This window comes from Hemicordylus capensis, chromosome 1 (genome assembly GCF_027244095.1).
Source record: "Hemicordylus capensis ecotype Gifberg chromosome 1, rHemCap1.1.pri, whole genome shotgun sequence".
In the NCBI taxonomy this organism is placed as follows: domain Eukaryota; kingdom Metazoa; phylum Chordata; class Lepidosauria; order Squamata; family Cordylidae; genus Hemicordylus; species Hemicordylus capensis.
In genome coordinates, this window is record NC_069657.1 from 198,432,184 (window position 1) to 198,459,503 (window position 27,320).

At 44.0% G+C, this 27,320-nt stretch overlaps 1 protein-coding gene across 12 annotated transcripts in view; it reads right to left on the reverse strand.

The window, feature by feature from the left end:
• Positions 1 to 27,320, reverse strand: part of LOC128332356 (dynein axonemal heavy chain 11-like) — a 353,782-nt gene that overhangs the window by 264,110 nt on the left and 62,352 nt on the right. For 9 of the 12 annotated variants that reach the window (XM_053266643.1, XM_053266647.1, XM_053266645.1 and 6 more), the window contains 5 exons: positions 25,438 to 25,594; positions 12,299 to 12,444; positions 12,088 to 12,204; positions 8,553 to 8,691; positions 1,660 to 1,752 (listed from right to left, as the gene is read on the reverse strand). In XM_053266643.1, the coding sequence (XP_053122618.1) occupies positions 1,660 to 1,752; positions 8,553 to 8,691; positions 12,088 to 12,204; positions 12,299 to 12,444; positions 25,438 to 25,594 (652 nt within the window). Of the gene's footprint in view, positions 1 to 1,659; positions 1,753 to 8,472; positions 8,486 to 8,552; positions 8,692 to 12,087; positions 12,205 to 12,298; positions 12,445 to 14,974; positions 15,041 to 25,437; positions 25,595 to 27,320 lie in introns of those variants that run through there. The other 3 variants (XM_053266686.1, XM_053266693.1, XM_053266703.1) reach the window with 3 other exon arrangements.

Consider the following 27,320-nt stretch of genomic DNA (forward strand, 5'->3'; position numbering starts at 1 on the left):
AGGCACAGCCCCTTCTGCTTCTGAGAGATAAAGGCGTCTAAAACTTTTAACAGGCTCAGGCACAGACTCAAGTAACACATGCACACCAGGGATATACTTCCACTTTTTGTTGCTGACCATACTTGTATTTATATAATACCAACAGTGTATATGGTGCTCTCCACAAAAAACGACAGGTTCCTGCCCTCTCAGAAATGTGCAGTCTAGAGGAGACAGTTGGAAAGAGGGTGGGGAAGCAGAGACAACAGTGTAGACAAACACATACAGTTACCCTAAATTTGGCAACAGTTCAGAGAAATTGTTAAAGGGTTAAGCCATAGCCCCTCAATCAGATTTTGAGAAGGGATTTGAAGGAAAGGAAAGAGGTGGCACCACATGCAGATTCAGAGAGGAAACCCAATGCACAGAGGATAGCAGGGGCAAATGGACAGTGTTAGAGAGCAAGAGACCCTCAAATGGTCCTATAAGAATTGGAGGAGCAAATATCATAGGGAGGGATGCCACTGAAACAAGGGCTGAAAGACAGAGCAGGGGAAGACTGTGGAGAGACTTAACGACAAGGAGGCCGCTCTCCCTGCAGACAATAAAGCGGCCACTCACACAACTGCTGGCTCCGTCACGGAGCAGGCGGGGGCTGCGGGGATCAGGTGCCGCGCAGCCCCGGAAGTTCCAGGATGCCCCACGCAAGCGTGTGGAGCATCCTGGAAAGACCCTCAAGCCGGGGAGGCTGCTTGCAGCCTCCCAGGTGGGAGTCTACTCGTGTGTCGCTTTGCGCCGCAGCAACACACGAGCAAAAAGATGAGGTTAACAGAGCACTCGCTCCATTAACCTCATCTAAGGGGAGGGGTAATTAGGCGGGATAGCTGTCCTGGGAGGACTGGGCTCACTTGCCTAGCCCATTTTCCAGAGATCGTGAGAATAGCTTCAAGGAGTTTCTGCTGGATAAGGAGGGAAATGGAAAGCTCCTGAAGGGATTTAAGGTGGGGCATCGTATGATCTGAATGACTGAATCTTTCTGATCTGAATCATTGTAGCAGCAATGTTTTAGAAGGAGGTGAAAGGACTAAGGTGTGACTGGGGAAGACCAGAGAGAAGACGGTTTCAATGATTAAGGTAGCAGATGACCAGAGCATAAACCAAAGATTTATCTGAGGAGATGGAAAGGAATAGACAGATTTTTGCTAATTTGTACAGAGAGAATGAACATGACTTGGCAACACATTCAATGCGGGGACCAAAAGAGTGGTCAAAACTGTGTGCCTGATCAACAGGGATAATGTTGGCAGGGTATGGAGAATGACTGATGAGACCATAGAAGAGGAACACACAACATTTTAATGGTGCAACTCCATAAAACCCCAGATATATGTCTTGCGTTTTACAGTAACACCTCTGGGTCCCACTCTTGTTCCTGTAAATACGTACACAGGTACAGGAAAGAGGAGGTCACAGGGAGGGCTGAGTATATAAGAAGATGGCACTGCAGCAGATCCAGCTTTTGATTAAGTTTGCAATAAACTTGCAAAATTAGATTATACTAAACTAGATCAAAATTAATGTAATGTAATTTTGAGGAATTTATGATATGAAAGGTTCTTTGGAAATTCAGATTTCTTAATTCAGTTAAATCCAGATAATTAGCCACTTTGAAAAATTAACCTGATCTTCAGGTTTGCTTCGGTCTTCTCGTTTCAATGATCCAGCCACAACTAAGACAGATTTTATAGCTCTAAGACCCCAGTCATAATGATCCTATGGAAGAAAAACAAATGATCAGTAAACACCTTAATTTACCATCATTTGCAGAACTGCTTAAACAATTTTAAAATGAATAAATTAAACATGTGGCAACACACTGGGCGAGTTTGGAAGATCCAGCATGGCATAATGGTTAGAGTGGTGGATTAGGACCAGGGAGACCTGATTTCAAATCCCCATTCTGCCAGGAAACTCACTGGGTGACTCTGGACCAGCCACTTATCTCTCAGCCTAACCTACCTCACAGGATTGTTGTAAGGATAAACATAACCATGTACACCGCTCTGGGCTACTTGGACGAAGAGTGGGATATACATGTAATTTTTTTTAAAAGCCTACACTGGTAAGATTAGAAGGGGGGGGCGCCAACAGAACACTCATCATGATGCCTGCTGCAGACATCTTGATGCGTTCCAGGCACCTGCTTTTATTGGGGGGGGGAGGGACTGTTTATCCAAATGGCCTCTCTACACACACTCCAAGTATTTGTTTGAGAAGCCATTCAGATGAACAGCTACCCCCATGTGATAAAGGGATGTGCCAGGAGGGCATCAGGATATTTACAGAAAACATCATAAAGGGGCATATTGTCTGTGCATCCCCTTTCTAATCGCATGGGGCTGGTAAAATATTGTTTGGACCAGCCCATTTAAATCCACTCATATTTATATGGGGGGAAAGTTTAATTGATTTGAATGGGAACTTGATTTCAGTCATTCATAGAGCCCCTTTTCGCAATTGGTGAGAAAGGGCTACAGGGTGAGTGAGGAGGAAGCCCTGAAATGCTCACCTTCCCGCAGACAATCTGGGCTGCTGGTCTGGGTGCGGAGATTACACACCAGACGTGCGGCTGCCCGCTCAGACAGCACAGAGGGTGGGGACGAGCACAGGTGTGTTGCCTCACCCCCTGGAACTCCCATTATGCACCACACAAGGTGCATTATGGGGATCCCTCCAATGCCGGCTGGGAGCCACGCAATGTCCCAACCCCAGCTGCAAGCAGCTGAGGCTGGCAAACAATCCTGAAAAGCAGGCTAGGGGAGCGCTTACTCCCTTAACCTCATTTTGGAGGCGGGCTCCAGAGGTGAGTTTGTTGCCGTGGTGTCTGCTGGGAGCCAAGTGGCTCCTGGCAGCTCTCATACGCAGGAGAAACCGGGCTGGGCTTCCTTAGCCCGGTTTCCCCTACTCGTGCGAACAGCCTCTTAGTATTGTTGTGAGAAAGTCATGGAAGTAAATAGTTTTAAATGCTAATTACAATTTAGGATTTAATCTCAAACTTTTCAAAACAAGAGTATGTTTTCTGAAGAGCAGATAAAGTTAATTAAAAGCCTATTTTTTGTCTTTTACCCAGAATTTGTATTTAAGATACCTAGATAAATGGGGTGTTACTGTTCTGTGAAATCATGGTTATCATTCCTGGCTGGAAGTAAAAACTTAGAAGCCATCTGTTTCTCTGTGGGAACGAGAACTATAATAATTCTTGATACTTGACAGTTGACACCTACTTCATTGTATGATTCCAAGAGGGCATAAACAAGTCAGCATTAAAAACAGTTAAGTGACCTGACTTTCTATCCACAGTATAGACTCAAATTATTTGACAGTCATTTTCTCTTCCAGGGTACCCTGGAAATTGTAGTTTTGAGGTGGGGACAGAGAACTCCCAGCACCCTCACCAAACTACAATTATCAGGGATCTCTGAGAAAAGCTATGATAATGAAAATGGAATAAAATCAATCTACGTTTGAAATGTAGAGGTTGCATTTGGCTAACATGGCCAGCCCAATGATCTATAAAGCCACCTTTGAATGCTTTAGAACTGCATATTCATTTCTTCTTGTCATTTTTACTCTCATTGCTATTGTGACTGAGAATTTAGTGTATTGTGATGTACATACTCTAGAAAGAGAGTAAAGGCCCAGGCCAACCATTATATAAATGCATTCTAATACAATAGTAAATGTCATTCAGCCCATGCTTTCTAGACTCACGTATGTGGAGACATAATTAGTAGATATCCAATGGCTGTCATGTCTTATTACTTAATTAAATAATGTAAGCAAACTTCTGAGTACAAATGTTTGAATAAAAAGATTATGGTAATCTTTTGTGAATTACCACATAATCCTTTTAGAAAGCTAAAACAACTAATGTGTTAAAATAACTGCCTTTTTCAGATGCTATTATTAGCTTAACATTTCCATACATTTACCACCGAGGCGTGTAGTTTGAGTAAAGTGTAAAAATAAATAAGGCATGATTAAGCATGTCTGATGTGGTTCTCAACCATTAGTCAATAATTAGACAAATCAACATTTTGTGGCAGAAACTATAATTTATAAATAGTCATCATATTCCACTGAAGGAAGTTGGGCTTTAGACTAGTATCTCCTGCTTTAAAATATATGTGGACATGCAAACTTTTCTAGCATATTCACTTTTCTCCAATGCTTATACACAAGTTTGTTTTAAGTGCCATGAGGTACAGCGATGCATACTTATTCACAATTGAGTGTACTACAGCCTAGTTCTCACTGAAAAGAGAAATCCATATCTGGGCTAAAATAACTAAGGGTCTTCTGGCACCTTAATAACAAATTTACTGGAACAGCTTCCAATGGATAGCATACACATAACCTTCACTGACTGCTACTTCAACAAAAAGGAAAAGAAAAGTGAGGCAGAGAGGAATAGAGCTTTTCAGCAGTGACGAATAGGGATATGCGAATCGATTTGGGTACAAATCAATTTGTGCCCGAATCTAGCTGATTTGTGAGATTTGGAGACAGAACAAATCACCCCTGTGGTCCATCGGCTAGATTCGGGTCAAAATCAAAATGTGCCAGATTCTATTTGAATTGATTTGAGATCCGGATCCCTCCTCTTAATTCCCCCAGATTCCCAGCTTTAATTTAAAAAAAAAAAAAAAAGCTAAGCTCTAGCCCTTGTAAAAGTGGAGTTATGGAGCAAAATGTGTGGGCACTATTTTTCAAGTGTTTGGATTCTTTAATGTATAATAACTTTTCCTCAATGAATCCCTATGAGGATTCATTATACACCTTCATTTCTTCTATTCATTTTGACTGTCTTTAGACAGTGCCAACTGTCAAGTGCCAACTACACTCCCTTCCCACCCGCAAGGGTACTGCTCAGTTTATGTTCTAGGAATTTTTTCAAGTGTTTAGACTCTTTGGTGTCTAAAAGCGTTTCCTCATAATTAATCCCTATGAGGATTCATTACACACCAAAGAATCTAAACACCTCAAAAACTCCTAAAATATAAACTGAGTACCCACCCAGTGACTTGCGGGTTGGGGGGTAGTTGGCACATGAGATGCCACTAATTCCCCACCTCCACCTGCAAAGCAGTGGGGCCAAAATGAACAGAAGAAATGAAGGTGTGTAATGAAGACATCAAAGAATCTAAACACTTCAAAAATCCCTAAAAAAAATAAACTGAGGACCCCAGCGTGTGTGTGGGTGTGGGTGGGTGGAGATGTAGTTGACACATGGCAGCTGACAGTTGGCACTGTCCAATGACAGTCAGAATGAACAGAAGAAATGAAGGGGCACAATGAATCCTCATAGGAATTTATTACAAGCAAAAGTTATTATACACCAAAGAATCCATACACTTGAAAAATAGTGAATGCTGATTTGGTCCATAACTCCACTTCTACAAGGGCTAGAGGTTAGCTCCCCCACCCCTACTTTTTAAATTAAAGCTGGGGATCCATGTTAGGGTTAAAATAGGGCAACTCTGAATCCCCAATATTTCCTCTGGAGGAAATATACAAAATAAGTAAAAACTAAAATAAAATCATTACAAATCAACCAAGTGCCCCACTGCCTTTAAATTTGGATGGTAGGTGGTGTCCATGGGGACCTACTGCCAAGCCAAATTTGGTGCCCCTAGGGCCTTTATAAGTGGTCTGAATAAATCCAAATCTAGTGATGTGCACGTACCGTGGAGGCATGGTCCAACGCCCGGGGTGTGTGTTCCTTTAAGGGCGGGGGGGTTGTACTTACCCCTCCAGTCGCTTTCCCCCCTCCAGCACTCTGGCATTACTAAACTCTTCGGGGCGGCAGCATTTCTCCCTGCTGCCCCTGCCCCCTTGTTGGTGCCCAAATCTGGAAGTAACTTGGGCACATGTGCCCACCGCCCTGCGCTGCCAACATGTGCGCCGCCGACGTGCGCGCATGTGCCACACACGTCACAGTGACATGTGTGACGCACGAGGTGGCAGCGGGTGCATGTGCCTGTGTTACTTCCGGATTTGGGCACCAACAAAGGGGCAGGGGCGGCAGGGAGGAACGCTGCCGCCTTGAAGATTTTGCTAAATACCAGAGCGCCAGAGGGGGGAAAGCAGCGGGAGGGGTAAGTACAACCCCCTCACGCTTAAAAGGAACAACCCCCCTCCACCAATGGTTCGTCGGCGGACCTGCGGACCGGCTGGACCTGCGAACCGGTTCGGCATCCAAATCCGAATTGAATCTAATCAAATCCAAATTGAATCTGGGGTGATTCGGTGGGACAGATTTGGACACAAAACAAATTAGGGGTGACTTGATTTGGGCACAAATCAAATCAAAAAAATAGATTCATGCACATCCCTAGTGACCACCCTTTTTGTGGAATTTACTCCCTAAGGAAGCCTGTTAAGATACTTCCACTGGAACTTTGCAAAATAGGCAAAGGGTCCTCCCCTTCTATCATGTTTATGAAAATTAAGAACTACCTAATGTGTTTGATAAAACTGACATTTTTCTTTTGTTTTTAATTTAATGTTCAAAATGTGTAATAAAGGATTGTTAAGCTTTATTGTTTGATTGTATAAGCTATTTTGAGGATCCGTGAGGGTGAAAAAGCATAGTACAAGTTTTAAAATAAAGAAATAATTACTACCCTTCAGAATATTTAGCCAAGCCTGGATAGATCATTTAAAATTTAGGCAGTACTATGGCTGACTGCTCTAAATGTTTGCAATAATTGCTTTGCCATTTAGTAAATTACTACTCTAAATATTAGTAATTTAAATTATTAAACAATCCCCTTGTAAATATTAAAAAAATGGTGTAGAATTGGAATTATCTACTGTACTGTTCTGTGTTAAATCAAAGGATTAGGGGTGTGCACAAAACCGGCTGGCCCTGTTCAGGTCTGAATCAGACCCAAACTGGATGGGGCCAGTTTGGTCCGGCTCCCCTTTGAACTCCCCGGTTCGGTTCAGTCCGGGGGTTCAGTCCAGGGGTTTAATTTTTTTTTTTAATTCTACTTACCCCATTGGGGGGAGGCTTCTTCAAGGCCGCAGGGGGTCTACAGAGGTTCCCCCCTGCCAGCCTCCATTATGTTGCAAATCACCCTATTCAGGCGGTCTTGAGCCCATTCCAGGCCTCATCCCTGTCACGCTGGCCATTTTAGAGGCCACGGCACATGCCCAATGGGCGTCTGCATGGCCTGGGTCATGACCCAGCCACACAGAGGCCCATTGAGCATGTGCCGTGGCCTCCAAAATGGCCACCGTGATGGGGGTGAGGCCTGGAACAGGCCGAAGACCGCCCAAACAGAGCAATTTACAATATAATGGAGGCAAGCTGGTGGAGGGGTAACCTCCAGAGACCCCTCCCCACGGCCTCAGAGAAGACCCCCAGAGTGGGTAAGTGCAAAACCTTTAGTAAAAAAATTAATTAAAAGATTCTAGAACATACACAGACACACCCCAACAGCTGGGAGCAGGAAACCTGCTCAACATCAAACCTGTTTGCTCATCCCTACCACAAATCACTAACACAGGTAACTAGCCAGCTGGAAAGAAGCAGACTTGTGCAAAAAGTAAAAAGATAATAAACCAGTAAAGATGGAATTATTCATAATTTTCAGGATGCCAGGTTGAAAGAATGTCACATAGCCCCCATTAATCTCAATGGTTGCATGTGCTTGGTTGTTATGTTTCTAGGTATTCTTAGGCTACCAGGGCAGGGGTGGTGCCCAGATTATGGAACACTCTTCCCGGGCACATTCACCAAGCTCTGTCACTATCATTTTTCAAGTGTTGGCTGAAAGCATTTCTGTTTACTCAGGCTTTTGATGGCATGTGAATCTGATGGTTTTCTTCCATAATGTGCACGGATGCTTTATTCTGTCTGTTACATTGTTTTAAGAATTATAGATTGTTTTAAACAATACTGTCAGCCAACTAGGGGACAAATACTTGACAGGAGACAAACCGGATAGACAGAGAGATAGACATTCAGAGGCGCTTCACATGGTCAGAGTGAAGCGCATCAAGGTGATGTGCGGGAAGAATGGGCTGAGCCTGCTCTCCCCGCACATGGGCAGAGCGCTCACACTGAGTGGCCGGACCAGCCACCCACATGACTTTGGGGGCTTGTGGGGATCGGGGTTGGGGCTGCAGGGATCGGGGGCTGCCTGGCTCCCAGAAATCCCAAGATGCCCCGCGCAAACATGTGGGGCATTCTGGGGAGACGCCCGAGACTGGGAGGCTTGTAGGAGGGTTTCCTTGTGAGCAACGGGGGTTACCTCGTGAGCACAGGGGTCTCCTCACAGCCACTGCGGCACAAAGTCTACCAGGAAAACCATGTTAACGGAGCGCTTGCTCCGTTAACCTGGTTTAAGGGGAGGGGGAATTAGGCTGGCTAGCTGCCGTAGAGCCACCGGGTTCACCTGAAAGCCTGGTGGTTCTGACACTCACTAGAAACCGGGCTGGTCTCCCTTAGCTTCTCAGTATTCTAAAAGACCATGACCAGCAAACTCAGATTAATTCTCAGCCACCTGTTTAGACAGGAGCTCTTGACAAAGTGTGTAGAGGCAAATGAACTTTCTAGAAAGCAATCTGGCATCCACAAATCCTTCTGCCACCAGCATTATTTCACAAATAAGCTCGAAGTCTGGAATCACCATTGCGCAGGGTCTGTCAAATCGAAATAATGTATTAGAATGGGAACATTAACAATACAGGCTATCATTGTTTTATAATTAAGGGTTGATCTTCACAGCTGCCCCCTGCAAGTCAACCATCACACGCACTGATTTCTGGCCAATTGTGCTATGCATAAAGGCATAGTGTGCACACGTTGACTCCTAGAATGTATACACATTAATGCTTCTGGGAATGGCACCAGTGGCTGTCAGTGGAAGCAGTGGCTGCTATGCCAGGACGGTTGTGATAGCCCTAAATAAATGGATAAATCTGACATAATTTGTTTCCAGAGCAATGATCTTTCACCATGCTTCCGAAGTGCCTACACGTGGAGAGTTGCCCACAGGGCAGAAGTTTTTCAATTGTGGTCCATGGACCACCACTGCCTCATGAGCTCTATCCAAGTGGTTTGCAGAACAGTTAAGAATATGTGTAATTTGCCTTGCATGTGGTTTTTTAATATGTCAAGTGCAGGGCAAATTAATAATTAAATAATTGTCAATATTTCAATTAATTAAAATATTAAACTTTAATACATTATTGATATGTCAAGTGCATGACAAATAATTATGTGATTATTATTGTTTTAATTAATTAAAATATTAAAATTTACTAAATTATTAAATTTAAAATTTTAATAAATAATTTAACAAGCCACTTAATGGCACAGTGGGGAAGTAACTTGCCTAGGGAGCAAGAGGTTGCCAGTTCGAATCCTCACTGGTATGTTTCCCTGACTATGTTTCCCAGACAATGGGAGACACCTATATCAGGCAGCAGCAGTATAGGAAGATGCTGAAAGGCATCATCTCATACTTCACAGGAGATGGCAATGGTAAACCCCTCCTGTATTCTACCAAAGAAAACCACATGGCTCTGTGGTTGCCAGGAGCTGACACCGACTCAACAGCACAACTTTACTTTATGCTTTGATTTGTAGAACAACAACAAAATAAGTAAGATTCCAAACGATTTGCAAGTGGTCTGCAAAACAAAACAAAAAGGTTTAAGGATCTCTTCCATAGGGTATAATAGAACCCTGTTTCCCCTCTCCCCCTTAGAGAAGGCACATGTGTGATGAATGAGAGATCTGTGCACAACCTCCAACCACATCAGGACTTCCCCTTCCACTTGGTTAAGAAACAAGCAGGAGAAGGAAGGTTGGCTGTGGATGCAAGAGGCATGGATAGGCCTCCCACTCTGTCTGAGTGCTGACTACATGCACTGAAGTGGAAGTCTGGAGAAACAGGGCACAATTATGCCCTATGGCAGGGGTAGGCAATGCGTGGCTCTGCTGAACTACAACTCCCATCAACTCCAGCCACAATTTATTACAGCCGGAGAGGATGGGAGTTGAGTTCATCAACATCTGGAGAACTACCCTTTGCCTACCACTGCCCTATGGGATTCCTTCACAGATGGTCACTGCATCTACGGGGGCAAAGATTAAGCCCCATGTTTTGAAGTTATAGTACACATTTCACCAAACAATCGCCTCTACAATATGAAAATGTCTTTTACCCCAGACTTCATGATAAATCAAATGAAATTCCATCACAACCCTTTAAATTTATTTAACACATTTAAATTTATATAATGTCAAAAAAACAGCAGGTATTATAGCTCATAGAAACTAAACAAGACAAGACACTAAACAAGACTGGTGGGCCACTGTGTGAAACAGGATGCTGGACTAGATGGGCCTTGGGCCTGATCCTGAAGGGCTTTTCTTATGTTCTTATGAAGATTATCCAGAAATAAAACGAAAGTTAAAAGCACAAAATAGATTTCATACCTAACATTTCCTTCTTAGGGTTTCATCACATATTTACAAAAACTATTATTTCATTTGTGTGTGTCCCAGTATGGAATCTGTTGTGGACATATTGTGGTGGGGGGCCCTGATGCTGTTTGCAGGAACTTCAGCATTCATTCCAGTGGAGGGGAGGGGACACCATTGTATGTTCCAACATGGACACCTCTGCTCCTTGCTGGACAATATTTTATTCCCTTTACTTCTTTCCTCGTTGTAAGAGTTGTGAGAGCTTTACCAGAATATTGTATTATCCTTTTACAAACATATTTTAAAAGCCAGGAATCTAAAATTAGTGAGTTGGATACAAAGGTGTCTTTCAAAAATATAACTTTGGTTCAAGGAAGGATTCTTTTATACTTCAAGCTACAGCATGGGGGCCATAGCTCAGTAGTGGAGCATCTGCCTTACAGGCAGAAGGTCTCAGGTTCGGTTCCTAGCAGCATCTCCAGGTAGGGCTGGGGAAAACCTCTGCCGGGAACCCTGGCAAGCCAATGCCAGTCAGTGTAGATAATACTGAGCCAGATGGACTGATGGTCAGGCTCAGTATAAAAACAATTAACAGGACGTGTACTTGATCAGAACAAAACTGTATACCATTAAGAAGATCAGGAGTAAAATCTTTCTTTCTTTCTTTCTTTCTTTCTTTCTTTCTTTCTTTCTATTTATTTGAAAGTAATACTCTGTATATTATCAGGACCTGTATCACAATCTTTTGCATGAATGAATAGCCATTAACGGAAGTTATTGAGAAAGACTATTTGGTGCAGCGGGCAAGTACAGTAACTTGCCTAGGGAGCAAGAAGTGGATGGTTTGACTCCCCACTGGTATGTTTCCCAGACTATGGGAAACACCTATATCAGGTAGCAACAATATAGGAAGATGCTGAAAGGCATCATCTCATACTGCACGGAAGATGGCAATGGTAAACCCCTCCTGTATTCTACCAAAGACAACCACAAGGCTCTGTGGTCGCCAGGAGTTGACACCGACTCAACAGCACAATTTTACCTTTACATTTATTTGTTGAAACATGTCCAATTCATGTATGTAAGCTTCAGAAGAACAAACAACTTACAAGATAGTTAAGAAAACCTGAGAATATGGCTATACCATGAAATCTGTGAGATTTTATTTAAGCCTGCAGTTTTATACTATGTATTTATAAATTAGGCTATAGAATTTTGCATTCATATTTCTTAAGGTGTTTATGTGAATTTATGCTTTGCGAACTCCCATTTATTTGGATTGCATTATGTATATATACTATTATTAATTTATAGTTAATAAATAGAGTTTATGTCTGTAGACTTTACTCCTGATCTTCTTCATTTTATCCTGAATCAATATAAGGTAGTTTCCTATGTTGCACAAGAACTCAATTCAAAGGTGGCCTTCTGATTGGTCATATTGCCCAAAAGAAAACATGAGACCTGTGTGCTATAACTCTCATGTAAGCCTATGCAAAATGGCACTAACTGCTATTTTCCTTCCACACCCAGTTCTTTGGGTCCTCCCCCGAACCAACCATAAACATTATTGATTCAGTTATTTATTCTAGGATTACTCTTACCGAAAAAGAGCTTTAAGGTTTTCTGGAAGTTCTGCTCTCCCTGCATAACCAGGATTAAGAGTTATGAAGATCCCCACTGTTGCCTTCAATTCAATAGTCTCACCTACAAAATTAAATCTGTAGGAATGGGTGAGTGACACTGTTATAAACATTATGTTAATAATGAATGGCAGAGAATTAAATCTTGGAAAGAATCTTGTTCTCAACCTACCTTTTCTTCTTGTGTCGGATGGCATCCTGAATAGTTTTAACTTGAACAGCTACGACAGAAAGCACCTCCACAGAGATGCGATTGAATTCATCGAAACACCCCCACACTCCAGTCTGGCATAAACCTTTGTAGATATTTCCAATTGACTAATGAAGGGATGAGGGAGAAAGAAAGAAAAAACCCAGCTGCTAAAATCTAAGCCAAAATTACTCCAGCATTAAAACTCTCTTCACTCTGAGGTGATTGTAATGACAACTTTATTTTGTTCATTCTATTAAAGTATATTAGTATACAATATTTTATTTATTTGTTTATTTTAATAATGTAAATCCTATCTTTCTCTTTTAAGAACAGATACAATGTGGCTATGATAATATAAAAACGATGGATGATACCATAAAACAATGCTAAATATAAGACGCAGCTTTACTGATAGATCAGATTTTAAAAGGTCTTGTGAAACACACACACACACACACACACACACACACACCTATCACAACCCCTTGAGAAGTGCTTTGAGAAATTAGGTACCACCACTAAAAATGCCCTGTCCTTGGCACCTGCAGTGCTAAGCAGATCTGAGTCACAGGCAGACCAGAGAGCAATGTCAAGCTCAGGCAGGTTCATGTCAGAATAGAAGGTTACCAAGATAATCTGGTTCCAGACAGTGTAGGCTCTAAAGGCACTTAGAACTGAGCCCAAAAACAAATGGACAATCAGTGTAGCTGGTAAAGTATGGGTGTAATATGGGCCATACCTCTGGCCCCAGCCATCCTGGCTAAATCAAATCAAATCAAATCAAATCAAATCAAATCAAATCAAATCAAATCAAGTCATCTTTATTACAGTCTTAGACCAGCATAAGTACAAACACAAAATGATATGTGAGGTATGCGTAAAAAGGCATGAATACTAGCATATAATGATATGCAGAGTATGCATAAAGTCACAAGACAAGGGATAAAAATGTAAAAATGTAAAAAATTATAGGGCTGTAAAAATTATATTGTTGTTTATAAGCTATAAAAACTGTAGAGCTGTTGAATGCTGTGGTCTGACACATGGGACTGCCTTTGAATGCAGTTTGGAAACTGCAACTGGTGCAAAATGCTATAGCCAGGGTTACCCATTTCTACACCTCTCTGTTGCTCTCTGACGATGAACCTGCCATCATGCATAAAATTGCCAGGTTCTGTGCAGCCGCGTGCAAAATCTGCCGGCTCCTGACAGAGGCCACGCAGAGGCCCATTGAGCATGCGTGGCAGCCTCCAAAATGGCCACCTCAACAGAGGGCAGGCCAGAAATGGTCCAAAGACCACCCAAACCGGGTGATTTGGACATAAATGGGGGCCAGCGAGGGGGGGGGGCTTCTGGAGACACGACCCCCCACCCCAGTGGCTGAATCTAAGCTAAATTTTTCAATTCAGATATGTTTGCCAGATTTCAGAGATAGGAACTTTTCAGTGGTGGCAACACATCTATGGAATTATCTTTCCAGAGAAATATATCAGACACCCTCCAGCATCGGCTGAAGGCCCCTCTTTTTCACACGGCCTTTGAAAGAGAACGTTTTTTAAACCAGTGAACTGCCATTTCAGACAGCTGCTCTTGTACTGATCTTGTATTTTATATTAAGATCCTGCACACGACCTAAACTTGCCTGGCTGGGGGAGGGCTTGGGGGAAGGCAAGAACCACTCTGCTTTCCCCCACATGATCCAAGCTGCTCTCGGGCTTGCAAGCACCATGCGCCCACACGACCAGTGCATGGTGGCTCAAAGAGCAGCCAGAGAGCAGGAGGAAAGCAGGCGGTGACCTCTCGCATCCCACCATGCACCGTGCAATGAGCATGGTGCACTGGGGGATTCCCCCACAATCCTGGTGCTCTAGACACCTAGCTCTGTGTCTGCTCAAGCTGCCTGCAGCCTGAGCAGACACATGACTGGGGACACCTGATTGAGGTAAAAGCCTGGGGGAAATTCCTGAGTTACCTGGCGAGGCAGCGCCAGAATTGGCCACAATCCTGGCCCTTCACAAGAGCAGCCCTACCTTGGCAGGGCTGTGCAAGCCTGGGTAGGGCTGCTTGTGTGAACAGCTTCCTTGTGTTTTAGCATGTGGTGACTTCTTCTAAGCCAGTTTGTGCCAATTTTTGACCAAAAGGCAGGGCAAATTTTTTTTTGTTCTAGCCACTGACTGCTTATCAAGGCATTCAGAAAGCTAGTAAAGGATTGGACATAGGTTCTGTCACTAGCAGAAGGAATAAACTGCTTTGAGAACTTTTGTTGATAAGTGGTATATAAATATCCATAGTATTCGCATTAGTAGTCAAGATGCTGGTGTGACAAATCTGGGAGAAGGTACTGAGGAGGAGGAGAATGAGGGCTTGCAGAGCAGAACTGCAGAAAGGAGCAGTACAGAACAGGGTTCTCCTTAGTGCGTCCTATTGGTTAGGGGCCAGCGCTACTGCTTTGTCCTTTAAGTGTGATGTAACTCCAGAGCCCAATTCAGACATTATGCTGTACAAATGTACAGATATCTGTACACTCATATCCGTTTCTGAAATTGAGCTTAGTTAAGAAATGCAAGGTGGGCAAGGCCCCAGGGACTACATTACAATCAAAATTATACGTAACAATGTGGAATGGTGGGCCCCTCTATTAGCCTTGTTATTTACCTTTATTGACTTGACCACCAAAATTCCTGAAGACTGCGGCACTGCAATCATTATTCCAATTTATTTTTTTAAAGGGACTAGAGATGATCCCAGCAATTATCAGCCAATCAGTTTGCTTAGTGTCATCAGCAAATTGTATGCCAGACATCTCCTGGGAAAATTGTACGAGTGGTTTGATTCTGATGACATTCTTTCAGCTGAACAGGCAGGCTTTCATGAGGGATGTTCCACCATCCAGCAAGCGTTTATCTTACAGCATCTAGTTGAAAAATATTCCTTTAGGCCCAAGTCTTCCCTGTTTGCTGCATTCATAGATTTTAAAGGAGCTTTCGATTCCATCTCGAGGGATAGATTGTGAGCTAAGCTAAAGGAGTCAACTATTGAGTCGCATTTATTGCTACTAATACATAATCTCCACGTTAATACCTGCCTTAGAGTGTGCTGCAGTGCGAAAGGACATCTCTCTGCAGAAATACCTATGTATAGAGGAGTGAGGCAAGGGTGTATTTTAGCCCCATCTCTATTTAATTTCTATATTAACTCTTTAGTCTCCCACTTGAACTATTCAGCCCTTCACCCTCCTAAATTGGTGAGTAGACATGTCCCGATACTACTCTACGCAGATGACATAGTGCTCCTTTCACAAACTAAAATAGAGCTAAGGCGTGCCCTAGCATCTCTGAGTTCTTACTGTGCTAAGGAGGCCTTAGAGATAAATTATTCCAAAACAAAGGTCTTGGTGTTTGCAAAGCGCCCAAAGAACTTTAGATAAATGGGCAAAGAATTGAACAGGTGAGGGTGTTTAAATAACTTGGGGTGGCCTTTCACTCTAGTCGGGGTTGTAAAGCCCACCTTAATACTGTTTCTCATAGCGCACAGCAAATGCCATTAAGTCTTTTCATTTCTCAAGGGGTGCCCCTTTTGTTCCAGTGGCCATTAAACTCTATCGCTAAGGTATACCCTCAGATTCTCTATGGTGCACAGCTTGGCCCTTATGGCAACTTTACTCCTTTGGAAGTAATCCAGACAAAGCTTCTAAGGGCTATTCTCCAAGTTCCTTGTGGTGTTACTAATGCTGCTCTCCGAAGAGAGGCTGAGGTCACCACATTAAAGCTGAAAATTTGGCTGTGTATATTTTGGTTGAACCTGGTATTTTCTCCTATTGGCCTTGCCCCTCTAGTATTAGTTGATAGCTTTACATCCCAATGGAAAACAGCATTAAAAACAAAGTTGCATCATCTTGGTACATCCCAGGAAGATCTTATAGGGCAGGGATTCGATCAGGCTATTCAATTTCTCAAACAACAAGCTCTAGATATAGAGCTGCAAGAGGAATCTGCACGCGTGACAAGAGGGCTATATATAGGCCCTCAAGGTTTTAATCTTAATCCCGACGATTATTTAGATAACATTCTAGTATCTAAATTTAGGAGAGCACTGACCCTGGCCTGCCTCAATGTACTTCCCACTGTGGTCTTGGAGGGAAAATACAAGTGGGTACCTTACGTGGTGCGCCTTTGTCCCTGTGGTGCAGGTGAAATAGAGACCAGTGCCCATGTAATTCTTTATTGTGAATTTTATAAGGATAGTGGTTCTAAGTTTATTTTACCTTTGCTAAAGAATTGTCCGAGCCACACCGATCTTTTTTACTTGGAGTATTTTAATTTTAAACCTGGGATGACTGTTAATGTGGCCAAATTTTGTTTTACTGTATGTAAGCTTCGTAAAGCCTACATTACTTAATTGAATATTTTGTAAAATGTAAAGATTAACTGGTCTATGACCGTAATAAACTTTATCTAAATGTACACTCATACACATGTTCACATGAATGACTGCACCTGTGTTTATTTTAAAAGTGAACCTGGATACAGGCCCTTCAAATACATGGTACAAATAGGAAGTGTACTTCTGTACCTGAGTTCAACATAACGTGTGAATGACTGTACCTGTGTCCAGATCTGTATCTGTGTACACTGAACACTTGTTGTATACGTGTTGAACATAGCGCGTCAATGGGCCTCAGAGGACAAGTTAGAATCATGGAATAGTAGTCATCACTTCACTATTAGCAAGCCCAGCTTTCCTTGAGAAAGTCCTATGGATCACACAGTTTTCAATACATGGTGCAACATCCAGACTAGTTAGTCATAACCAAGCATCACTGAAATCAGTGAGACAAATTACTCATGACTAGCTTAAGTCCCATGACTAACATGGTCTGGATGTTGCCCATTATATCCAATACAACTACAATAGTTTTCTAGCACAGTATAGACATTTTGAGAGGACCACTGGAGATTATGCATCTGCAGCAACATCTATTAAGCTCATGTTTTCCAGCTGATGTGTGGACCAGAAGGACCCTAGGATGCCTAAGCACCACAGCCAGCTTCAGATTACTGATGCTCATGAAAAGGACTAAGTTTCATCTTTTCTCTCATACTATTCACCTTTATATTCATAAAACTAGATGGAAATGTTTTCATGCTTTGTAAATTTTTGAAATTAATTAACAGAATTCAATTAACGAGACCTGGGGTCTAACTATTTAATTTCCATACTCATATGATCTCCATTATCATAGCATTCAAACCTCTTTAATGTATGTATCTGCCCATCACTCCTATGTGCAGGGTTGCTTAGCTGAATTATTTTGTACATGAAACTGTACCAATTTGTTCTTATTGGAAATACAGTTTCAGTGAATGTTAAGTTGAGCACTCTGAATACTTTTAATAACATTACTCCACATATTTGCATATGGATAATAATATTATTCCAGAAAAACTTCCTAAGGCAGTGATCTTCACTATTGTGGGACACTGTGGCAAAACCCCCGCCACACACTTCATTGTGAAAGCCATTACACACCACACTAATCTCCACAGCATACACCATGTAGTTCTCATCACAGCATACACCATGTAGCATTCTCAATGTGCAATGCACTGCTTTGCCCAGAACTAGTGGGGCTCCTTTAAGGGAAACCAAGCCCTTCTAACCCCAGTGCCATTTTGGAAGGTATTCATGAAGCATTGTGAAGTGTAATCCTTCCCAGAAGTTTCCCCACAGAGCTCTATGGGGAAAGTGCTGGAAGCACTATTCTTCCCAGCACTTCATGCACACCTTCCAAGATGGTTCTGGGACTTGAGAGGTCTCTGTTCCCCTTAAAGGAGTCCCGCCGGCCCTGGACAAAGTGCAGCACTCCATAGTGGGAATGTTGCCTCCTCTATGTCATGCCTGAGGGAGCTTGGAGTATTCAGCTTGGGCCCAGAATTAGGCTCACAAAGGCCTAATAAATAACTAGTCAGGGAGCCGCACTTAGGGTTGATGGGAGCTGCCACTGATGCCCAGGCCTTGCAAGGAGGAACACTGCTTTACAACATCATTTTATGCAACTAGTAGAGGTAGAAACTTTTTTTAAAAAGAAGGAAGTGTATTTGCTGTTAAAACCCAAACTTAACAAATCCTGTATCTTTGAAAATGGTGCACATTTTATTATTAATGCATCATTTCAGGACAGCAAGGAATGAAATAGCTGGTCTGTTTTGCCTCTGCTAAAAAAAACACAGGTTGCTCACCTGTAACTGATGATCTGGTAGTGATCCGTTGACATCCATTAGAATGGGTTCTGCGCCTGCGTGGAAGCCTCTCAGTGTCGAGTTTTACAGCTCCTCTTCAGCGCCTGCGCCCTGCCCCACGTGACCACGTGGCTATTTAAGGCGGGAGGAAGTGCAGGCACCTCAGTTCCTTGGAGACCGCCAAAGCAGTCAAGTAAGCAGGTAAGTTCTACTATAGAGAGGTAAGTACTACTGCGGAGGGGAGGTTCGGGAGGGTCTAATGGATATCAACGGATCACTATCAGATCATCAGTTACAGGTAAGCAACCTGTTTATCTGGTTCGTGATCCTTGAATCCATTAGAATGGGTGTTTAGTTAGCTCCATAAGGAGGAGGGAGCAGTAGAGTTATTGCAACACCCTTTTGAGGACACCTCTCCCAAAATTCGCCTCTGCAGCAGACCGTAAGTCTATAGTGTAGTGCTTCACAAAAGGTTGCTCAGAAGACCAAGTGGCGGCCTTACAAATGTCTTGAAAAGATATGCCAGACAGATAAGCAGCTGAGGCACCATAAGCTCTTGTGGAATGCACCTTGATGGTCTTTGGTGGCTGAACTTTCTGTAGCGAGTATGCCAGACGGATGGCTTTGACAATCCAGTGTGACAGTCTTTGCCTGGACAAAGCTTGTCCCATGTTTGCTCCTTTATAGGCGACAAATAGCCTCCTTGATGAGCGGAAGGGTTTAGTCTTGGAAAGGTAAAAGAGAAGCGCTCTTCGCACATCCAGGGAATGTAGGGCCTTTTCCAACGGAGTGGTCGGTGACTTAAAGAAGGTAGGAAGCATCACGTCTTGATTGATGTGGAAGTCCGATACAATCTTTGGCAAAAAAGTGATATCCGGCCGGAGAAGAACTTTATCCGGGTAGAACCGGGCAGAAGGGGCATCCATGCGAAGGGCTGTGAGTTCACTCACCCTTCGAGCTGTTGTGATAGCCACTAAAAAAGCTGTCTTGAGGGATGCCAGCTTCACTGTTGTGGAATGCATGGGTTCGAAGGGTGGTTCGGTTAGTGCAGAGAGGACCAGAGAGATACTCCACTGCTCAAGAGGTTTTCTGACAGGAGGGTACAGATTAGTGAGGCCTTTCTGGAAGCTCTTGCATGAAGAGTGGGAGAACACTGTTTTCCCATCCCAGCCTGGATGCCGAGAAGAAATCGCAGCCAAGTGGACCTTGATTGACACGTTCGATAGCTTTGCTGACTTCAGAGAAGTCAGACAGAGCAGGACAGCATGGACGGAAGTCTCCTTAGGGTAGAAAGCATGGTGAGAAGCATAGGTAGCAAATCTTTTCCATTTGCTAGCATAGTTTTTTCTCATAGATGGCTTACACTGATTTAGCATGATTCGCCTCAACAGTCGATCTTCCACGCTGTTAGTTGCAGGGTGAGCACTTCCGGACGAAGAAGGCGCCCATTTTCTTGAATCAAGAGGTCTGGACGGTTCGGAAGCCTCTGATAAGTTGAAGCTAGTTTGAGTAGATGTAGAAACCATGCTTGGCAGGGCCACCACAGCGTGATCAGGATGCACTTTACATGGCCTATTAGAAGACGTCCTACAACTCTGATCACCAGAGGCAAAGGTGGGAACATGTAGGTCCATTGTGCTGACCAGTCCATCTGGAAGGCATCTCCCAAGGACTGGGGGTCGTGGCCTGCTCTTGAGCAAAACAGCTTGCATTTTGTGTTCTGCGCTGTAGCAAATAAGTCGATTTCCGGGTGACCCCAGAGTAGGAATATCTTGTGGAGGTACGCGTCGTTCAGTTCCCACTTGTGCCGCGTTTCCATGGAGAATGAATGACAGAGGCCATCCGCCAGTATGTTGTCCTTGCCCTTGATGTGGATGGCTACTGGGGTGATGCTGTTCTTGATACACCAATGCCAGATCTGAATGCTCAGGGCACACAGCAATCTGGAGATCGTTCCTCCCTGTCTGTTCAGGTAGGCGATGGCTGTAGTGTTGTCCAAGTGTAGCTGTACTACCCTGCCTCTTAGCATCGGGAGGAAGGCTTTCATGGCTTGGAACACTGCCAGTAGCTCCAGGAAGTTTATGTGGAACCGGCGTTGGGGTCGGGTCCAGAGACCTTGTGCTACTATGGTATTGCAATGACCACCCCAACCCTGTAGCGAAGCATCTGTCGTAACCCACACAGATGGGGACTGTGTCTGAAAAGGTATTCCTCTGAGTAAATTGAGGTGCCTCATCCACCAAGAGAAGGATCGTAGGATTGGTAGAGGAAGACAAAGTTGCATTGTTCGGCTGTCTCTGTTTAGGCAAAAAGAGGACAGGAACCACAGCTGAAGCTTCCACATTTTCAATCGGGTGTAGCATACCGTGGACTTGCAGGAGGCCATCAGGCCTAGCAAATGTTGTATCTGACGTGCTGTTTGCAAGGGATTGTGTAGATACTCTTGAACCATTAGTGCAATGGTCTGGTAGCGATCTTGTGGCAAGAACGCCCTCCCTGCATGTGCATCCAGTATTGCTCCAATGTAGGAAATGGTGGATACTGGGGTCAGATGAGACTTCTTCCAGTTGATTTGTATTCCTAGATCCTGAAGAAGGACTAACATGTACTGAATCTTCAAAAGCAACTCTTTTTTGTTTCTGGATGTCAGGAGCCAGTCGTCTAGATACGGAAACAGTTTCAGGGCCTTTGTCCTTAAGTGAGCTACTACCACCGCCATGCATTTGGTAAATACACGCGGGGCCGTGCAGAGACTGAACGGGAGGACTTGATATTGATATATCAACGTTCCTACCGTGAACCTCAGATACTTCTGGTGGGATGGCCAAATCCCTATATGAAAGTAGGCATCCTTTAAATCTAACGTTACAAGCCACCGCTCCCGATGTAGCAGTGGTAGTATGTCTTGTAACATCGTCATTCAATACTTCTTCACTTGGATGAACTTGTTGAGATGCCTGAGGTCCATGATTGGTCTTATCCCACCATCTTTCTTCGGGATTTGGAAATATCGGGAGTAAAATCCCTCCCGACGCTGTGTCCATCACACTGGGACTATTGCTCTCTTGTGCAGGAGTTCCCTCACCTCTTGTTGCAAGGCAGGTGTTGCTTTCGTGAAATGGAGGCCCCTGAACAGTGGGCGTTTTTTGAACTCTATCGCATAGCCCAACGTGACAATCTTTAAGACCCACCGGTCTGATGTTATGTGGCGCCATGCTTGCGCATGACTTGCCAATCTGATGTTGTTGTTGGCTAGTAGAACCGGTCAGTTGATGGAGAGGGCCGGGTGGTCGACCTCCCTGATGTTTTGGGAGGGAGAATGAGGGTGAGGGAGCAATAGAGATGGATGGTGCGATGGGTTGTCTATCTCAGGGCCATTGTTTGTTGCCCTCTGCTTGTTTCCCGCGTTGTGTAGGGGTATATCTACCCTTCTGTTGTCCGGGGCGTTTATTGTAAGGTTGGTAGTTTCTTTGGAAGTCCCGGCGTTCCTGTGGCCTGTAGGATGCACGGGGGCGGTAGTAGGTTCTTTGTTTATTAGGGTACGAAGTTGAAGTTGAAGACGTGAACGTCTTGGCTGTGAATTTCGACTTCTTCATTTTTTCCATCATCGAATCTGTCTCCTCTGAGAACAGGCCTTTCCCATTGAATGGTAGACCCTCTATCTTGTCCTTCATGTCTTGGTGTAGGGATGCGGACCGTAACCAGGCATGACGGTGGAGGGTAATTACAGTGGTGATGGACCTAGACTCCAACTCTGCTAAGTGTTTTGCAGTGCTCAGTTGTTGACATGTGAGGTCCCCCGCTTTCTGTAACGTTTTACGAAAATGCACTCTGAGCTCTTCAGGCGACAATGTATCAATGTCTTTTCCTAGATTTTCCCAAATGCAGTAGCTGTATTTAGCCATACAGGCCGAGTAATTAGCTACTTTGACCGAGAGACAAGAGGTGGAGTATAACTTTCTCCCCATGACATCTAATTTTCTGCCTTCTTTATCCACAGGAGTGGTGTGTCGACGACCAGACCTAGATGTGGTCACACAGTCAATGACTAACGAGTTTGGGATAGGGTGTTTGAATAGGTAGGTGTTATCCTGTTCTTGTACCCTGTAAAGACCCTCCAGCCTCTTAGAAGTCAGTGTGGACATGTGTGGAACCTGCCAGGCACATTGTGCAGCATTAGAAATGATGGGTAGCAAAGGCAGAGCTACTGGTTGTGCTGACTAGGACTGGGCCATGAAGTTGTAGTCCGGGTCATCAATGGTTTTAACTTGTGAGGATAGATCTAAACCTAAGGCTGCCGCCATCTGTTTAACATGAGAGTGGTACGCCTTTAATTCCTCCGTCGGTGAGATGTGGGCAGGTGTAGTCACGTCTGGTGAGGGATCAGCTTCCACAGTTTCTGTGTCAGACTCAAAATCAGAAGAGCCATGATAACTGTCATCCGATGCAACCTCAGAGGAAAAGTGGTGAGAGAGAACCCCGCCTGGTGATGTTATCATTGGAGGGAGCGGTAAAGGTGGGTCCTCTGTTTGGACCGCCACTAGTCTGCAGCAACCTGTTGCATGGTTTGTGTCGATCGTGTAGATGTAGATAGCAGAGTCTGCGTGGAAGTAGTTGACAGCACTGGTTTTTGTAAAGGAGGGGTACTCCCTTTAGAGAGTGGACATATTGGTAGGGTGACGGTAGCTCGAGGGATCGTAGGTGCAGACATGGCTCGCCACCAAATTCGAACCTCATCGTAGTCATAGGCCATTCCAGGTGAAGATGCGCCAGGTAACGCCATTTCCTTAGATGGAGAAACCTCATGAGAGAACCCGCAGGTGTGCCATGGGGCCGCAGTGGATAGTTGTTAGTGGATAGCAATTGTGGGTTGGACTGTGGAGCGTCTTTGTCTGAGCGAGGAAAACCTGGAAATGTAGATGGAGTGTTAGCTGAGGAATCCAGCATTGTCAGAAGGGATTGTGCTGTTCCCGGGTCTAAAGCCGTGCCCCCATTATTTGAGAGGTCGGCTTCCTCCATTGCGAAGGTCAGGGGAGCTCAGAATCGAGTTGTGACAGTAGTAATATTTGTCGGTGTGTTCAATGCAGAGGGCTGGACTCCCTTCCCCGATGTTGAGGGGGACCGTATTGGGGTCGGCGCTGGTTGTAAGTCTTGGAGACTCGGTACTGGTAGAGCTGGGGCTGGAGGAGAAAACACTGCTTCAATTGTCAATGTTGATGCCTGCATCGGTACCGAGATTGATGTCGACGCAATGTTTGGAGCCGTCAATGTCGAGGTGTCTCTGGGCGTCGAGATTGGCTTCAGCATCAAGAGTTCAGCTGAATGTGCTGCCATCGATGCCAAGGTGGTCGATGTCGTGGGCCCAGCTTGTTGAGTCGGCGTTGGTGCCGATGGGGCCGCCGGTATCGAGGGCTTCGATATCGACACGAGAACCACCTCCTGGACGGACTTCAGTGACGGGGTCAAGCCTGATGTTGACCGCTTCCGCGTTTTTGTGGCGGCTACTTCCCAGTAGCCGCCATTTTATCACCTGACCTTTTTGAGGATTTATGGGCTTTTACAGCGGGCAATGGGGTTTTAGACTGGGTTGAAGCCAGGGCCCCCGAGCGATGAGCCTGAGGAGATTTCTTCAATGCAGCTGAAGGCGCTGCCAAAACTTCTTCATATATAGAAGCCCTCAAACAGAGTTCTCAATTTCTCCGGGTTTGTTTAGAGAACGATTGGCAAATATTACAGGAGGACGTAATATGCGCCTCACCCAAACAGAGCAAACACAGACTATGTGCATCTTGTGAGGGCAGTTTTGCCTTGCATTTTTCACAACGTTTAAAAGTCTTTTTCCCCTTCGGGGTATCCATATCAACAAGTTAGTTTGTTACTCACAAACGCGTGGTAGTTAGTCCAAAGTCAAAGCCAGGTAGCAGACCAAAGAAAGTTTCCAAACCAACACATTTTAGAGTAGGCAGAAATGGTAAGCAGTCCAGAGTCATTCACAGTAAAGCAGTCCAATCAGGCGGAAAAGCAGAATCGCAAGGCAGAAGGTTTAACAAGAATTCCAAGGTCAGAAGTCCAGAAGCAAGATAGTAGAACTTTTAAAGATTTAAGGAACCAAAACGAGGAGCCGTAGAAACCGAGTGAACCAATCCCTACGGCGGTCGCAAAGGAACTGAGGTGCCTGCACTTCCTCCCGCCTTAAATAGCCACGTGGGGCGGGGCGCAGGTGCCGAAGAGGAGCTGTAAAACTCAACACCGAGAGGCTTCCGCGCAGGCGCAGAACCCATTCTAATGGATTCAATGGATCACAAACCAGATCTAAAACTATCCCATAAATCTTGTGGCTAGAGTATTGTCAAATTATATGTGGAGTTACTCTTGGGACCATAAAGTGAGCAAAATACAATAGCCAGTCTTCTCATGTGGGTGGGTCCCTTCATCATGTGCCAGCTCACACTGTGACACTGAGATATTGAAAGAGAAGTTTTAATGTTTGAAACTTCATCACGTGTCGGGTGGCAGTCTCACTGCGACAGCCCCTTCAATATATATAAGCAATTACCATCAACAAGAAAAGCTCATCCACAAAACCACCATGTGAATGGGTGACCAACATGTTATCTGAATGCTTACTCTGTCTCTTCTTTCTAGAGCTACTCATAAAGAGCAACCCTTGACTTCAAGAATCAATGATTGTATAACACCATTTTTGGAAAACCCAAACCCTGAAAAGACACCTGTCCCCCATAATATTCAAGGCAAGTTTTATAGCATTCTCTTTACTTGTCATTTTTCACCATTCCATAATAGCCTTCAGTCAATTTGCCGGTCTACTTGAGCCATTAATAAATTGCTAGTTGGAAATGTTTTTAAACTAGTCAGTACCTTGTAATCCATTTGTTCTGAACAGTTGAAGACGTAGACCATCATTCCAAGAGAGCGGCCTAAGTCCTTGGTGGTTTCTGTTTTTCCTGTTCCAGCAGGGCCTGACAGTGCACCACTCATAGTCAAGTGAAGAGACTGTGTCAATGTGATATAGCATCTGTGGGGAAAGGAAAGTACTGATGTACATTTGTAGTAGCTAAGGAATACAATAGAATCTAGCCATTATTATTGGAAGAGGAGCGGGAGGACCCATCACAGTCCATAGACTACTTGTACTTAAATATTTATCGTGTTATAATAAATGAACTACCACACTTAGCAAGCATGAGATCTACCATTTCCCACAGATTGCAAATAATAAGCATGAAGAGAAAGCACGTGAGAATATCACATTCAAAACAGAGATTTTTCCCCAAGAAGGACAAATGTACAAATCAGAGTAATTATCATGCCACATTGGTCCATGATTTCTCATCATTTGAGCTTAATGAGTTCAACATATAAAACTAACATATCACCTGGAATTCCACCAGAATTTCAGGAACACAACTGACTCATGGACAAGCTACTGTTGCTGAGCTGGATTTGCAGCAATTTGGTATAGAATAGCATAATAGATGTCTTAAAAGCCTGGTCAGGCACGTGTAAGGTGCTTCCAGAAAGACGGAGAGATAATCCAACAATATCTGGGAACGCAAGGTTTCAGGGATGACTCCAAGGAGTAGCAAGCGCTTCCTCCCCCTTTTGCTATCCCATTACAATCATAGTATATTGTGGTGCTAGAGATTGAACTATTTTAAATCCCCTCTGTTGTTTAAAGAAGCCTCCTTCACTCACTCATCTACCCCAAAACAGCAGAAGCCAGTGCAGTCAGGTAGGTAAGAGACTTCTCCAGCCTCCCAGGAGTCAGGTCAACACCTTAGTTTCCTTCCTGGCCAGGAATTGGGATGGGGGAGACCTTGTGTGCAAAAGGTGCAGGGTCATCTCCCCTGCAGATTTTAGCTGACCTAGTACTGACCTCTCTCTAAATCCCCATCTTTCTTGCTACATTGTCTTGGACAGGAAGAGAAAACTAGCCTGGAAAGTGGATGGGAAGGTTTGGCCTAATCCAAAAAGACAGTATTTTAAAAAAGGAATCTGGCCCATTTTCCAAATAAGTTTGAAAATATCAAGCAAGCTTCATTAATGAGGTAAATAAACTAACATTAATTACCTTATTGCAATAAGTATTTAATGGGTAGCAAAATCCTTGCTTCCCTAATACTAATGTTCTTTGCCATCCCCTTTGCTCCTCCAAACTAGTGCTAGCGTCTTCCCTGCAAGGTTGGGAACCACTGATCTAAGAGGTCACCATACGTGCACCTCCTAATGTATTGCTGTTATACTCATATTAATTATGCTTCTAGAGGGAAGGATTTTCAAGTGGTAGAATGCATGATGACAACCTGCACAGTATTTATACTGATGTCCATGCTGATCACTGTTAGTCATTGCAAACAGACAATCAGAATGCAGCAAGATTAGCATTGATGGCAGGGTCCAAAACAATCTCATCTATTCAAAAACCCTTGTATTAGTTTGCACATCTTTCTTGTAGAACTTCCCACCCCATGGCAAAATTTATTGCCTAAACAATTCCTAATAGTACAATTCATTCTATTCACCATACAGAACTACAGTGGTGTTAAACACTGACTGACAAGATTGATGTTTTGAGAGTTTTACCATATTTTTTCTTTTGAAAGTAAAGCTGCCACATCCGAACTTTTGACGACATTTGTACTTTCCAAGGCAACGTCTCTGGCCTCTCCCCTTCACCATTTTATTCAGACTCAATTGAGACAGCTTTCTGGGCCTCCTGCCACTGGCATTGTTCACCAGCT